General features: G+C 36.6%; 1 protein-coding gene across 3 annotated transcripts in view; it reads right to left on the bottom strand.

The window, feature by feature from the left end:
• Positions 1-258: 258 nt before the first annotated feature.
• The window catches only part of LOC124612368 (beta-parvin), a 112,064-nt gene continuing 95,130 nt past the window's right edge, over positions 259-17,192 (bottom strand). For all 3 annotated transcript variants that reach the window (XM_047140531.1, XM_047140533.1, XM_047140532.1), the window contains exons 6-9: positions 15,547-15,708; positions 2,774-2,914; positions 2,456-2,699; positions 259-2,263 (exon numbers count right to left, since the gene is read on the bottom strand). In XM_047140531.1, coding sequence (XP_046996487.1) covers positions 2,187-2,263; positions 2,456-2,699; positions 2,774-2,914; positions 15,547-15,708 — 624 coding nt within the window. In that variant the 3' untranslated portion in view covers positions 259-2,186. The remainder of the gene's footprint in view (positions 2,264-2,455; positions 2,700-2,773; positions 2,915-15,546; positions 15,709-17,192) is intronic.

The following is a 17,192-nucleotide window of genomic DNA, read 5'->3' as shown; positions in this document are numbered from 1 at the left end:
AACCAGAATGCCATCTTCTGTGCAGAACACGATGGTACGGAGGTCTTGTTTACAGTTTGTATGATTATATCGTGAATTAGACACAGGTCAGGAAAATAGCAGTTCATTAATTTTGGATACCAGTGTAGCAATATACTAATGTCACAAGCTGAAACCAAAAAACAGTGTACACTGTTTTCATGCGAGGTATGTGCCATTTTGATGGACAGAATAAGTTCTAAGATTGTGTTTTTTAATAGAAAAATAATTTTGAGAGAATCTTATAAAAATCTTTTATTAAACACTGCGCATATATTTCATAGATTAGCACACATTTATAGATTTTTCAATGTAATACAAATTCTCATGGCAAGAATCTAGTTCACATAGGACATCTTTCCCAAACATTTTTGTATCAGCATAAAGGAAGCACAATATAAATGACACAGTGAAAAAGAGGCACTTCACAAACTAACCTTACATATGTATATTTTCTTCCTGGCAGTGATAATTTTATGTCTTCTTCATGTTATCCATCCTCTCGAAGTTTAGCACCAGTAGTCTTACTATAACTATGTAAGAGATTACATAACTCCAACAAATTAATGGCCTGCAGAAGCGGATAACAGAAGCTGACAGCAGTAAGCTATTAGTGCACCTCAAACAATCATTTTATTAGTAATGATCTGTGAATGAAAAGAATATTGTAAACAAAATCTAATGAAACTAACTGCAATTCTGGCAGACCAGTGAAACAGTGATCACATTGGTAGTACCATTTTAGTGGCCAATCATTATCTCATTAAATCATAGTTTTGGGATGCAAAGGGAATGGTCAACAGATGATTAATTATTTCTATATTAATTTGTATTTTAAATAATGGAAGGCAACTGTTATACATAGATTAATTACTTCTACATTAATTTGTATATTAAGTAATGGAAGACAATTGTCACACATTGATTAATTATTCCACATTAATTTGTAATTTAAATAATGGAAGACAATTGTCACACATTGATTAATTACTTATACCTTAATTCATATTTTAAGTAATGGAAGGCACACGTCACACACAAATTACCAAAATCTTGTTTTAAACATAAATAAAAAAATTACATGTAATGAAGTTAATTAAAACATATTGAATGTGTCTAACAATGTAGTAAGACAACATCAAACAATCTGAGATCAGAATTATCGGCACAGCAAGTAATTAACTTGCAAAAAGAGTTGTCAAACTCTTATCTAACCTATTAATTCTTATTTTCTATTCTCCTTTTTGTGATCTACTGTACATAAAAGTTGCAGATCAAGGGACTACTAAAACACACTGGTTACTCTACATAGACATATTGAAAAAACACACATTTCTGGAGAACAAAGGCACATAATGACTTAAACTAAGAACAGACATGCACTGTCCGGTTACAGAAGACAAGACACATTTTTAATCTACAGTCAGCAAAAGGTAGGCTGTGGTTCTTTTGCTGATAGCAATGCTCCACAGGTGACATTTTTGTTAAATCTGTGGTGTCAAGCAAATATGAAGTTATGAGTTTTGAAACTGATGAAGACAATACTGTATTTAATGTTCCTGTTATGACAACCATTCATTTTCTGTTTACCGTGATTATAGTTAATCTCAACTAGTAAAGCTCTTGGCTTAACACCTTCGCTGCGGCTGACGCTTATAAGCGTCAAAACAAGCCAGAAGCCAGTATGGCTGACGCTTATAAGCGTCCGCGCTCACTGTCTGATTACTCAGTCTAGTTGCAGCGTCTAAGCTAGCATGAGAGCGTGTACACCTTTGTGTGGTCCGTTATCGAACATATATTGTTCGTAATGGTGACTAATAAACAGACACCTGGACCTTCCAATGTGAAAAGGAGCAGGAAAAGTGTTAAACTGACAGAGGAACAGTTACTTAGTGTACTAGACGACATTGATTTTCTGTGTAGGGAGGACGAGGCATACCACGGAGCTTATCATTTAGAGGCTGCAGAAGAATTCCAGAGTGATGATAGCGTGGAAGCACAGCTTTCGAATCCGTTTCATGAAAGTACCTGCCGTTTCAGAGTGTTACCGGCCCACACTCGCACGTTGCCGGGCCACACTGGAGAGTTGCGCACCTGCACCGATGCCGCAGCGGAAGTGTTAAGCTTATTTCTATGCTAGACAGTGATTGTCTCCAGTCTGCTTAACTTCAGCTCAAGTTTTTGTATTTTGTGAAAAGGTTATATAATACTCTGAGTGTTGATTTCAGATCCAAGTTGACAATATCTGGAAACAAGTTAGATTATTATTGACTTCTTCAAACACCTGACTGTAAAACGGATGAATAATAGACTATTTCTAAACAGGAAGGTTAACTAGTCATGAAAATTATTTCACAAAGAGTTATATGACAATGACTGATCACTGTAAAATAATATATAGCTAAAAAACATGTCGGTTATAAAGAAGTCTACATACCTTCAGGTCGAGCTTTCGGCTTAGCTAATCCCACATCTTGCATAAGTTCAAAGGCGAAGGCAACATTATGAACTTTTTGATCAAAATCTTGTGGTGTTAAATGAAAACTATATAAAGGCACAAAGAAACCTTCCAACAAGCCCATCAAAAGAGTTAGATAAACACCATCATGAAACTGTGTATCAAGATCAGTCACATCAAGATTTACTTTGTTCAGATGCTTGTTGACAAATGTAACCAAAGACTGTAAACAAAAGAATTCACTCAATTTTCTGACATCATTAATATTCAAGGCAAACTTTTAAATTAGTAACATACCTTTTTTACAACTTGCAGTTTGTCCGGTGCGTGGTCAAATAATGTATCGAAGGCATCTCTCTCACAGCGCATCCCGAGGTCATCATAGGTAGTTGTTATTTCTTCTAATACTGTCCGATGGCTCAGTGAACCATCCAGTTTCTAAAGCAATACAAATTCCTCAATACATTGTATGCTGAGTCCCATGAACTTTTTTTTTTAATACACAAAACAGATGATTAATGCTGCATGCTTTCCTTTTGCTAATGGCATTTTTATTTCATCTCGTGAAGTCTCTACATCAACCAGAACTGAATCAGGTATTTCCATACTCACTATATGGCAATACAATTACCTTCGTTGAAAGAGAGTGTGTGTGTGTGTGTGTGTGTGTGTGTGTGTGTGTGTGTGTGTGTGAGCGCGCGCGCGCGCGCGCGCGCGCCCAGTTTCTATATAGATATAAGATTTTACACCGTTAACATTAAATACCACAAACTGATTTGTTCTGTTGGACAGTCTTTCATCGCATACGTACTTTCTCACCTGTCATGTGCAAACTAATCGAAAGAAGTTCAGTGAAGACTGACTGAATGTTATGCTACCTGTTTCAAAATAATAGTTGCGGTTAGTGCCCATTTTATGTAGTAGTTTCAAAACTCCTTTTTTTTGTAAAACAATCTACCTTTTTACATGCTGCAATACAGTACATCTTTATTTTACCCACATAATTTTTGCATTTGTTAAGAAAAAACATGTTCTGCTAGCCTCCTTTAATGCCGAAACTCTTTTTTTCCTCTGATGCATTTTATTACCGGTTTCCCTGCTAGTTTACCAATTTCTAAAGTAAATTATAAAAAAGTTAGCATATTAACTCTTCCAAACGCGCCTGAAGGGGCAAGTGAGGCGAAAGTGTAGCGAGACTGGCAGGAGGGCGAGGGGCAAGAACACATATTATATACATGTTTCAGAGAGAAGTTGTTAGTTATTGAAGGGCAATGCAGATGCCATAGTTGGAAAAAAAAAAGGGTCTGTCATAACATTACACTGAACAAAAGGACTGGAATTATCTTGGAAAAGAGCTATTCATATAAGAAGGCACCTCACTCGAACATAATCCAAACAGAATGCTAGACAGTGATTGTAGCAAGATAACTGTAATGTCTGACTGCTTTTGAAGATAATGGTATGTGTGATGAGGCAGAAATGGAGTAGACAAGGAAAAGTGAGTGTTGTAATAAAGGAATAATATGTTTATGTAAATTGGACATGGGGCTGAATATTATGTATGAGAAAATAGGGAGAAGGGGGTGAGAGAGACAGTGTTTTAGATCTTGGAGATCTCGGCTAACAGTACTGTCACAGGAATGTAATGGCATGGAAGATTTATTTCTGCATGAAGTGAAAAGAAACATGTTTTCTGGAAATGGTTACTAAATGTTTACATCACACAGGCAGTGTTAGTCACACAAAGGATGTGGAGAAGTAGTCTGTGTGAAAGGCATTGCAGTTGTTTTTATTTGCATATTTACTTGCTGAACACATGGTCTACAATCCATGGCAACAAACAAGGAAAATGTCTGAGAACTGTGAATGCCAGTGCTAAGAAAAGGCTCTTTGGATAAAATATCAAACTACAAACCTGTGTCACAGTTAAATCCCTTCTCAAAAATTCTAGAGAAAATTGTTTTAGGGCATTATTTTATCCGTTTTCTTGTATGACATGCTTTTAAGTTTCATAAATAAATGTTCTCCTCTTGCCGTACAACATGGTTTTAAAAGTCTAAACCTACACAGACAGTGATTTTTGAATTCTTAGACTGTGCTTTAAAATCCCTTGATCAACATATATTTGCTGTAGGTATTTTTCTAGAACTATCAAAAACCTTTGACATCCTGGATCATAAAAGTCTGCTCAAAAACTTAAAACGATGGCTAGTAAAGGTGTAGCACATAACTGGTTGTGTTCATATCTAAAAAATCACATGCAGAAGATATCACTTCAGTATAAATTCAACACTAAGAATTAAACAAGAAACAACTCCTTCCTTTCTAGTGGATTGCCAATAAAATATGGCATACTGCAGGGCTCAATCTCAGGTCCACTATTCTTCTTGATTTATGTGTGTGACTTTGTTGAATACATGAGTCCTCAAAAAACTAATCTATTTGCTGAAGACACCAGTATATTGCTTACTTAAAGTCAACAGAAAGCAAAACAACAGTGCTGCAGGCATACTGTGCACAGTTAAACTCATTCCTTCAATATGGAATCAGTTTCTGGCAACACTTAACTCACAGCATAAAGGTTTTTAGAATGCAATGAGCCCTAACAATAATTTGTGGCCATAAAAAGATGCAGTCTTGAAAACCTCATTTTCCGAGCTTGATGTTCTGAATGTTCCAAGTTTATTCATTTATGAAACTATCTTGTTCAACAGAGACTACCTCTTGGAAACAAACTACCACAGAACAAAGATGTACACAACTATTGTACGAGAGGGAAGTGAAATATACACCAAAAATATCACAGAGAAACAGCAAATCAGAGGAGCATAATTAACATTGGCGTAATACTATACAATAAAATATCAGAGGAAATAAAAATTGCTACATGTCCAATAATTTAAGTTAAACTAAACACATTTCTTATAAAGTACTGTTACTAATCTGTAAAAGAATTTCTGAATATGTAGCAAAAAAGTTACTTAAAAACTAAATTATTTAACTGGATAGATAAAAAATCTACTCACCAAGCCACAGCAGAACACACACATAAAAGATGTGTTGCAATTGGCAAGCTTTTGGAGCCAGTGGCTCCTTCTTCAAGCAAAAGGGTTGATGGGGAAGGAAGAGGGGTGAAGGAAAAGGACTGGAGAGGTCTAGGACAAGGGGTAGATTTTGGGGAAAGTCGCCCAGAACCGTGGTTCAGGGGAGACTTACCTTACGAGATGAGAAGGAAAGACTGATTGCTGGGGTTTGCATCGGACGAGATTTGAACACCTAAGAGCTTAAAGGTGGAAGACAGGGTAATATGCAGATAGAAATTACTGCTTAAATATCATGCACGAGTTAATAAGAGTGAAAAGCTAAGTGCATTGTACATAACAGAGGTGGGAGGGGGTAGTGAAAAATAAATGGGAAAGACAATGAAAGATGTGGGAAACTAAAGTGAATTGAAGCAAATGTAGTTACAGTGAAGAAATGCTGAGTCGGAAGAAACTAACGTAAACTAAGGCCAGGTGGGTGGGGAGAACCAAGGACATACTGTGCTACTAGTTAATTGTAAGAGTAGGTTGTTGTTTTTGTTGTTGTTGTTGTTGTTCTTCTTCTTCTTCTTCTTCATGTGGTCTTCAGTCCAAAGACTGGTTTGATGCAGCTCTCCATGCTACTCTATCCTGTGTAAGCCTCTTCATCTCTGAGTAACTGCTGCAACATACATCCTTCTGAATCTACTTAGTGTATTCATCTCCTGGTCTCCTCCTACAGTTTTTATCCTCCAGTCTTCCCTCCAATACTAAATTGGTAATCCCTTGATGCCTCAGAATGTGTCCCACCAAGCAATCCTTTCTTCTAGTCAAGTTGGGCCACAAATTCCTTTCTCCCCAATCCTATTCAATACTTCCTCATTAGTTGCGTAATCTACCATCCAATATTCAGCATTTGTCTGTAGCACCACATTTCAAAAGCTTCTATTCTCTTGCTGTCTAAAGTGTTATCATCCACATTTTACTTCCATATATCATTACTCTCCAGACAAATACTTTCAAAAAGGACTTCCTGACACTTAAATCTATAACGATGTTAATAATTTCTCTTATTCAGAAGCTCTTTTCTTACCATTGCCCATCTACATTTTATATCCTCCCTACTTCAACAATCATCATTTATTTTGCTCTCCAAATAGCAAAACTCTACTACTTCAAGTGTCTCATTTCCTCATCTAATACCCACAGCATCACCTGATTTAATTCGACTACATTCCATCACCTTCGTTTTGCTTTTTTGATGTTCATCTTACATCCTCCTTTTCAAAACACTGTCTATTCCATTCAATTGCTCTTCCAAGTCCTTTGTTGGCTCTGACAGGATTACAATGTCATCGGCAAACCTCAAATTTTTATTTCTCCTCCCTGGACTTTAATGCCTACTCCAATTTTTTCTTTTGTTTCCTTTACTGCTTGCTCAATATACAGATTGAATAACATTGGGGGTAGGCTACAACCCTATCACACTCACTTCTCAACCACTGCTTCCCTTTCATGCCCCTTGACTCTTACAACTGCCATCTGGTTTCTGTACAAATTGTATATAGCCTTTTGCTCCCTGTATTTTGCTACTGCCATCTTTAGAATGTGAAAGAGAGTATGCCATTCAACACTGTCAAAAGCTTTCTCTAAGTCTACAAATACCTATCTTCTATGAGAAGTCGTACAATCAGTATTGCTTCGCATGTTCCTGCTTTTCTCCGGAATCCAAACTGATCTTCCTCGAGGTCGGCTTCTATCAGTTTTTCCATTCTTCTGTAAGGGATTCATGTTAGCATTTTGTATCCGTGACTTATTAAACTGATTGTTTGGTAATTTTCGCGCTTGTCAGCACTTGCTTTCTTAGGAATTGGATTATTACATTCTTCTTGGAGTCTGAGGGTATTTCACCTGTCTCATGCATCTTGCTGGCCAGATGGAAGAGTTTTGTCATGGCTGGCTCTCCCAAGACTATCAGTAGTTCCAACGGAATGTTGTCAACTCCCAGGGCCTTCTTTCAACTTACATCCTTCAGTGCTCTGTCAAATTATTCATGCAGTATCTTATCTCCCATCTCATCTTCGTCTACTAATCTTCCATTTCCATAATGTTGCCCTCAAGTATACTGCACTTGTATAGACCCTGTATATATTCCTTTTATCTTTCTGCTTTCCCTTCTTTGCTCAGGACTGGTTTTCCATCTGAGCTCTTGATATTCATGCAGGTAGTTCTCTTTTCTCCAAAGGTCTCTTTAATTTTCCTACAGGCAGCAACTATCGTTTCCATAGTCTTTCATTTGTCCTGTAGCCATTCCTGCTTAGCCATTTTGCACTTCCCGTCAATCTCATTTTTGAGACATTTGTATTCCTTTTTGCCAGCTTCATTTACTGCATTTTTATATTTTCTCCTTTCATCAATTAAATTCAATATCTCTTGTGTTACCCATGGATTTCTACCAGCCCTTGTCTTTTTACCTACTTGATCCTCTGCTGCCTTCACTATTACATCTTGCAAAACTATCCATTCTTCTTCTACTGTATTCATTTCCCCTGCTCTTGTCAATAGTTCCCTAATGCTCCCTCTGAGACACTCTACAACCTCTGGTTCTTTCAGTTTATCCAGGTCCCATCTCCTTAAATTCCTACTTTTTTTGTGGTTTCTTCAGTTTTAATCTACAGTCCACAACCAATAAATTGTGGTCGGAGTCCACATCTGCCCCTGGAAATGTCTTACAATTTAAAACCTGGTTCGTAAATCTCTGTCTTACCATTATATAATCAACCCGAAACCTTCTGGTGTCTCCAAAATCTCTCTTCCAAGTATACAACCTTCTCTAATGATTGTTAAACCAAGCGTCAGCTATGATTAAATTATGCTCTGAGCAAAATTCTACCAGGCAGCTTCCTCTTTCATTCCTTACTCCCAGTCCATATTCACCTACTGCTTTTCCTAACCTTTTTAATTTGCCTACTACTTGCTTATACTATGTATTATTGAACTTTTCTTTGACTTGTCCAATGTCACTTGTACAATTTGTGCTGTATGATAAAACTGGGCCAATAACACATCAATCAATCAGTCAATCAACAATCTGATCTTTACAAGCAAAGTGGTTGAGAAGGATGATCGTAACAGGCCATACAAGGTCCAATTCTTAATTACGTTTCACAGGATGCTGAAACATGATATCAGGTGCTAATTATGTACACTGATTCTTTATGGCGCAATTGTCTTACAACTAGATAGTACACCAAAGTGATACTGTGAGAAAAAGACAGCACTGGCCATAGAATATAATAGTTCGTGTAGGAGAGAAATGATCATATAAAAATGTTCAAAATGGACACAAGGAAAAAAATTCAATGGGCATCATTAACAATAATAATACTAAAAACAAAGCAGGGTGAAAAGAGAAAAGTGAGAAAAACAGACAAACTTAGGAACACCCACACCTACATTCCGAATTTCCAGCAAGAATTGCTCCCTAGCTTATCTTTCTAAATAACATCCAGTATGTTAAACAGATAATGTTGTGAGGATCCCTTATCCTCCCACATAAGAATACCTGTTATATTTCAAGACATTTCTTGAGACCTTGGTGATCACTTTTACCACAGGGTGCGTGTTACATAACTGCAGCTACCACTGGTTTACCACGTCCAGCATTTAAGAATAATCTTTGCCCACTGACAATGCTTTCTGGTATAATGATTGTTGCTTAGTGCATGTGCTTGGCATAGCACTAAGGTGGCAAGTAGATAACTAGAATCTGCCGTCGTCATGTAGCCGCACTCACTACTGTATTCGGGATAATTACCCCCACTCTGTTCAGATGTGCTTACGGTTTCAGTGTTAAATGATTAATGTTGTATTGTGACATACAGAATCCTGCTAAAACAAAGTGTAGTTAAATTGGCTTTGAAGTGAGTAATAATTTTGATAATAAATTGTACAGAATGTGAGCCTGCATTAATTGTTATTAATCAAACCATTCATTGTCCGATTCCTAAAAGATATCAAGAAAATAAAATGCTTCATTAGATCACCGAGTTGAAGAGGAGAGAAGTATCATTGGTTAATACAGCATCACTGAGGGATACTCTTATGTATGGAGACCGGTGACAAGGACTTGACATCCTGCAATGATCTTCTGATCTGGAGCCCCAGCGCAGTGTCAACATATAATAAGTTAATTTGTCATTTTCAGTGGTACCTCCATTTCTCAAGCAACTTTGGACTGGAGGAAAGATGTAGATAGTGAACTGCTCTTCTGATTATAAACAACAGAGTCTAGTCAAAGTGAGAAACAAGATGTAATTAATGAGGGCAGTGTTGATTTGGGTAGTTTGGACATGTCACTGATGAATCAGGACTAACTGACAAAATTCAAGTTGTAGAGATAGCTGAATATTACAGTTCAAAGTTGAGAACAGACACAAAATCGAAAGAGGCAGGAATAGGCAACAATCATGCTGATAATGTAGGAAAGCAGAATGTGTTAATGCAATTATTATAAAATCTGGGTGTAGATTTGGACAAGAAAATAGATGATAATAAGCATGAGTTGAAACAAATATGTTCTGTGGTTACTCATCTTTAAGAAAGAAAGTCATCACTGCTCAAAAACCTGCTGCAAGAGTAATATGTGGTGCACACACACAATCATTTTGACTACTGCTTCACACTATATTTGTTCCCTCATTAAATTTGTTATAAACAAAAGGAACAATGATGTACATAATTATAAACAGCAGAACAAAAAATGACATTCATTACTCAACATTAAGGTTGCCTTTACATGTTTGATATCAAGATGATAATTTTTTTCACTCTCATGTAAAACTAAATTTTTTGACAAGCAAGGTTGCTGTTCAACACTGTCGATCCAAAGAAAAAAAACCTCTGTAGATATTCGGCATGTAGCTATAGTTAAAAATTAATTTGTGTGATCCATGGAACATGAAACTCAGTAACTAACTGAAGGCTGATAATCAAAAATTAAGTGCATATGTAAACAAAAAAGCTCTATGAGCAAAATCAAAAATTGAAAATAGATTTGGATGGAATGTTGAATAAAAAAGTTATAAAAAATCATTATGACATGTAAGAGTTATTCAAGGATTTGAAAAATGAACTTATGTGATCAACAAATGCCAAGCAGGACAGTAAACAATGAGAAGAAGAGAGAGAATCCAAGGAGACTGAAGTTCAATCTCACGGCAACTCAGATTGTTGAACCAAATGCAATAGTTATCTATACCAATTTTGGTATGCAAAAATCATGTGACAAAAGCAATTCAGATTGCAAGAAGATTTCTGATGTATGACAACATTCTTCCAATCTTGAAATTAAAGTTAATTAGCTGGATCAATTGGACAAGATCAAAGAAAACTGCAATACTGATACTGGCTGAAGCTGGAAATGACAGGATATTGATTTGCTGATGCAAGAAAGCTCCAATGATAACTGCTACACTAACTTAATAATAACAGTGCTTAGCAATAATATTACTACTCTTAACTTAAGGATCAACTATTTTGCTACCGACGGACAATTTAGCATTTCGTTTTCACAAATTGCTGTTGATGTGCACTCTACTTGTAATGTTTGTGACTACATACGAGGTCAGTTCAAAAAAATTCTGGAACTTTTGAGCACAAAATTTTTCTATGCTTACATTTTACTTATTGTGTATGGTCACTTTCAAAATACTCTCCTCCACAATTGATACACGACCCCCAATGCCATTTGCACTTCTGGAAGCTGTTTTGGTACACCTCTTGCTGGACCGCACAGTGCCCCATCTGCAAATTTTCTTTTATCACATCTATTGCAAATCTTCAACCTTCCAATGGGGTTTTCACTTTGCAAATAAAATAAGTACCCGCAGGGGCTAGGTCTGGAAAGTACGGAGGGTGAGGCAGCACAGTGAATTCATTTTCTGTACAATAGTCATGCACCAACAGGGACGAATATGCAGGTGCATTATCATGATGTACGAGCTACGAAAATACCTCACCTGATTTCAGGCCGTTTCCTTCTCACATTTTCTTGCAGGTATCGCAACACATCCCGATAGCAACATTGATTAATACTTTGTTTTTGTGAATTCACAATGAACCAATTCTTCAAAGTCAAAGAAAACTATCTGCACGGCTTTGACATTTAACCTAACCTTTTCAGTTTTCTTTGGTCTTGGAGAACATCTCCCGACCCATTGTGAAGGCTGAACCCAGGTCTCAACATCATAACCATAGACTCACTTCTCATCACCATTTATGGTTCTCTTAAGGAAGATCTTGTTCTCATTTGCGTGATCCAAAAGCTCTTCACAGATTGTGAGGTGAAGGCCTTTCTTGTGCCATGGGATGAACTTGGCAGCAGCACGATGCATTCCAAGGTGCCACGTCAGGATCTCATGGCATGATCCGACTGAAATGTTACATTCTTCTACAATATCTCAGACAGTCAGTTTTCAATACACACACAATTTCATTGATGTTCCTGACATGAGCATATCAATGGATGTCGAAGGGCTTCCTGAATGAGAGTCATCTTTAAGTTCCGTCCAGTCATTTCTAAATCATATGAACCATTCGTAACACCATGCACAGCTTAAGCACTCATCACCGTAGGCTTCCTGCATCATTTGGTGTGTCTCTGTAAAGGTTTCTCAAGTTTCAAGCAAAATATAATGCAGACACGTTGCTTCTCTAACTACGTCACCTCAAAATTTGCAAACTGTGCGACGCAACGTTCTACTCAATACAGCACTGAACAATAATTAACAGAAATACAACAATGAAACTTCCGGCAGTTATACATCAAACACAGGCATGAGCCGGGATGGCAACTCAATTTCACTCCAACACAACACTGGCATGAAATTACAAATGTTTCAGAATTTTTCGAACATAACTCATATTGTGAGTTAGTGTGGAAAAATTTACAACACCTGCAGAGTTCAAAAGCACTTTCTCAGGTGTATGTTTGTGCAAAGATCAGCAAAACACTGTATATAATTTACTAATCCACGATGAGAACTGCAATTGGAATTTCACAACAAAGGAGAAATTCCACTGGAATGGTAGATCAAAAACAGTATGAATAAAAAGATGATTGTAAACTAATTTTGGAAATAATAAGAGAAAAAGTAACTGAAAAGGGAAGAAGAAGAAATTTGAAGTTTACTGCTGAGAGATAACATGACGACTTTGACTTGTGTAGAAATTCATTAACAGGGTTTCAAACTGTTTTTTGTGTGTGACTATCATTTACACGTTCAATGGTGTGGGCAGCAAGTGTTTCGTTTTTGTTTTCTTTACGTTTGAATGGTGTTGGTGCACAGCACATCATTTGAATGGTGTTGGTGCACAGCACATCACCCCCAAGCAATAAGGTGGCTCGCAGGAGGGGTCTGACATTACTTTGAATGACCCCAGGAGTTGGTGTATCTTCTGCTAAGTGGCACTACCAATCTACATTGGATAGCCCAGGCTGTGCACCAGTCGATCCACTGTGAGCAACATCAAAGCTGTTTGTTTATCAACATTTCCATTTGAGATGCAACAATAACATGAGCCTTTCATTGTGTGTAATGAATTAAATGTTACCCATGTTCTTTACAAAGCGGATACCTGCAAGGGCAGTGAATGACACAAATGAAATAATGTGATATTAAATGCGTTTAGTCTGGACACACAACAACTTTGATGCTAGTTACACACAAATACATATTTACTTATGTGAACTGTGTGCCACAAATTATCTCTGCCTCTTTCTAATTTTCTTTCTTCATTTCTAAACTGGTTAGATTAACTTTGGAAGATAACACTTTTGTAGATACATTTTATACCTGATATGATTACTCTTGCTGCACGATTGTGTACTTAGTTAATGTTTGTCTACAATGACCATCTCGTTAGAGGATTATTCTCTCTCAAAATACAATTTTCTGAACATAATGGATTTTGTTTAAAGAAAGACTAGAAGTAACAAAATAGACTGGTGGAATATGTTGATCTGAACATTATTAATTCTTTCTGTGAAAGATATTTTAAAAAAATCTTTTTGGAGAAAAGACAATTCTTCGCTCTGTTGCAATTAGCAGACAATGGATTAATTTCATATACATCCTTTACTCGTTTTTCTAATTACATTACATAAATAATAACAGTTCTTAAAAGTATAAATAAGGATTTGTTTTATAAACAAGCAGTTCAGATTTTTTGCACTAAAGCGTGTCCTCATATTAATTGTTGTAGTTCTAAATGATAGACAAATTCTGTAAATAATAGTATTTTTTCCAGCTTTTCCACTTACACTTCCTTTAATACCATATTTTGAATATTTTTTTCTAATATCTTTTATTTATTTTCTGAAGTTATGTTTTCATGTAATCAAATTCGTTAAGAGTATATAATTCATGTGACCTGTTGGTTTATATTATTTAATATTTAATTATGATTTCTTTGCTATCTGTTTGGGTCTTTCCTTTTTCATTGAATTCATGGTGAATAGAAGGCTACAGTCTGTTGTTGCCAATCGGCGGCCGCCAACAATAATGTGTTAGCGCTAATTATCTTTGCACTTGCCCGCAAAAGGCAAAGGTCCAATTGCCAGTCTCGGTCTGGCACACAGTTTTAATTTGCCAGTATGTTTCACATCAGTGCACACACTACTGCAGAGGGAAAATTTCACTCTGGAAATGTACCCTAGACTGTGGGTAAGCGATGTGTCTGCAATTGTCTTTCTTCCAGCAGTGCTAGTTCTGCAAGGTTCGCAGTAGAGCTTCTGAGAAGTTTGGAAGGTAGGAGATGAGTTACTGGCAGAATTAAAGCTGTGAGGACAGGTCGCGAATCATGTTTGTATAGCTCAGTCGGTAGAGCACTTACCCGCAAAAGGCAAAGGTCCTGAGTTCAAGTCTCAATCTTGCACACAGCTTAAATCTGCCAGGAAGTCTGTTGCTGTCATTTGGTGACCACCATCACTAATGTGTTAGCACTAATTATCTTTGCACTTGCTGGCAAAATGCAAAGGTCCAAGTTTGAGTCTCGGTCTGGCATACAGTTTTAATCTGCCAGGACGTTTCACATCAGTGCACACACCACTGCAGAGTGAAAATTTCATTCTGGAAATATCTGAGTCCCATTGGGACGCACTTAAAATTTCAGTGTGAAGTGATTAATGTCATTCTGTGCCATGTAGATGATGTTAAAATTGAGTGTACTTAAACTGATCTTGAAATGCGTAACAATTTAGATAATGGATTGTAGATTAACTGTTATCAATCGAGCCTTTCATTGTCTGCTTCTTAAAACCTATCAGCAAAAGAAAATATATCATTAGATCACACTTGAAGAGGAGAGAGAGGGGCAGCATAAAGTAATATGGTAGCACTCTACAGTCTGCTTTAGCTTCTCTCTTCAGATGTTTTATAAAGCTAATGATTGATTACATGGCTTCCCTTCTCAGTGGGATATATGTTTGTGCTTGTACTGATAGCAAATACTGTTAAGAGAAGGATTGGACATCTTGTTTTTTCAGCTGCTGTTTAAACACCTCTTCCACGAATGTAACTCCTCTTTGCTGCTTCAATTCTAAATTTTTTGTACACTGCCAAAGGAGGAGATGCTGCTCAGACCAAACTATGCAAAAACTTGAAATAGGAGAAAATTGTTAACCAGTCTCACTCTGTCTATTATATGAAGATTTTGTTGAGAATATGGTTAATCCAATTCTGTGTTAAAGAATAACAACAACAAGATATACATAAAGCACTGCAGAAATGTAACTAAGGAAAGCATCATAATAACTATTCTGAGAAAGGTAGCCACCATGCGTGCATTTTGTCAAACTAATAGTTACATACAAGGAAGAGACGAAATGAGAGTCAGCTACACTTCGCCAAAACACAGTATACAAGCGTTACTACACTCTACGTATATTATTCTTTAAATTATTTTTTTGCCTATCAATGTAACTGACTAAATTATTTACACTTCAATTGGCAAAAGAATGACATAAAATATTTAGTTCATAGTTCATACCTGTACAACAACAACATGGACAGCTACATTTTCAGGTAAGCGAACAGGTGCTCTGAAATGGCGGGCCAGAGCAACAAGCAAATGTAAAATTGCAACAATATTCTTTGAATGAATACTTTCAACACTCCATTTTTGTTGTGACCAACGGGGAAGTCCCAATACCTGCAAAATATTACAAATATATATAGCAACAGCGTAAAAGCATGTGAAGTGGGATATTTTAGCAGGCTTTGGCTCATGAAATTCAACCATCTCACTATGATGACATGCTTCAGTGGCTCAGTTTAAAGAAGGTGTAAGTACTCCAAGTTACTGACTAACTTACTGCTTTACATTGCCACAAATGTTCAAAATAATATATTGCAGAACAGAGAAAACAGACTTTAAAGTACAACCCGACAAGACAAAGAGGAAATGCAGCAATAGCACGGACTAACACATTATTTAGTCACACTCCGATTAAAGTAATGTGTATTGTTATACCACAGTGCAGGAACAGAAGTGAGTTCAAAAAATTCTTTGCAAACAGGCGAGATGGTTTGTGGTTAGCATGATTACATTTGTTGATGATTAGCAGAGAAGGGATTTATCATGCCAGTGGAGAAGGCAATGGAACATGCAGCCAAAACATTAAAGGTGAGCAAGAGGATGGTTTGCAAATTACGGAAGGAATGACACACATCAGAGCAGAGTCGAGTTCACATTCCTGCACCAAGGGAGAGGCAAGGTGTTCACAATAAGTATTCCACTGATGATATAGATATATGTACTATCAGATAGCAATTTCAACAACCTGCACAGCTTTTGTTACACAAAACTGAACTTCAAGGCTAGCAATGGAACTCTTAGAAGAACTTTTCTGTGTATGAGACTGCGTTCTGAAAGGTGCCGAAATCAATGTGTTATGTGTGAAAGAAGAAGGGCATACTACGTTAGATTTTTTTGAAAGAATGAAGCATCAGAATCTAAGCTGCCAGTGGTTTACTTCTTAGGTGAAATGTGTTTCACACACATTAGCCTGTAAATAAATGTTGACAAAGTGACAGCACACAAGGATTATTGTCGAATAAAAGTGCCAGTCTGTGTTTAATTGTTGTGCATGCAGGCACTGACATGGGTTTCATTACGAGTTAATTTTTCATATGTGACTCAAAAATCAAAATATTTGACTACCACTCAGAAATGGACCATGAAATCTTTTCTTTATTTATTTGAAGAGGGTCATATTTTATCTTTCACCAAACAATACACAAAAAAGCTAAAATGTTTTCTAAATTAACAAAACTAATTGGCAACAACTGTATTATCCTTCATAGCATACAAATTTGAAAATAATTCTATCCACTTTCTCTTACTGGCAAACACTTTCATCTGCAATGCTAGTGACAAAACATTCAGTAACTCACAAGGGGAGGAGTGGGATCAACTTTTGAAAAAAAGTCATCTATTATGTGATGGACATGTAAAAATGTTAATACAATGGTTAAAATAACACGGCAAAGGTTAGAAGTAAAATAAACACAATAAATTTAATGAAACTAATGAATAAAGCAATTAAAGTAAATTTTTATAAATAAAATTTTATAAGCACCTGAAGGGATTCAAATTTACAACCTCTTGCTTGTCATAAATATGTCTTAACCTCT

This window comes from Schistocerca americana, chromosome 4, assembly GCF_021461395.2.
Source record: "Schistocerca americana isolate TAMUIC-IGC-003095 chromosome 4, iqSchAmer2.1, whole genome shotgun sequence".
NCBI classification, from domain to species: domain Eukaryota; kingdom Metazoa; phylum Arthropoda; class Insecta; order Orthoptera; family Acrididae; genus Schistocerca; species Schistocerca americana.
The sequence above is the reverse complement of the archived record's forward strand: the minus strand, read 5'-3'. Positions and strand labels throughout refer to the sequence as shown.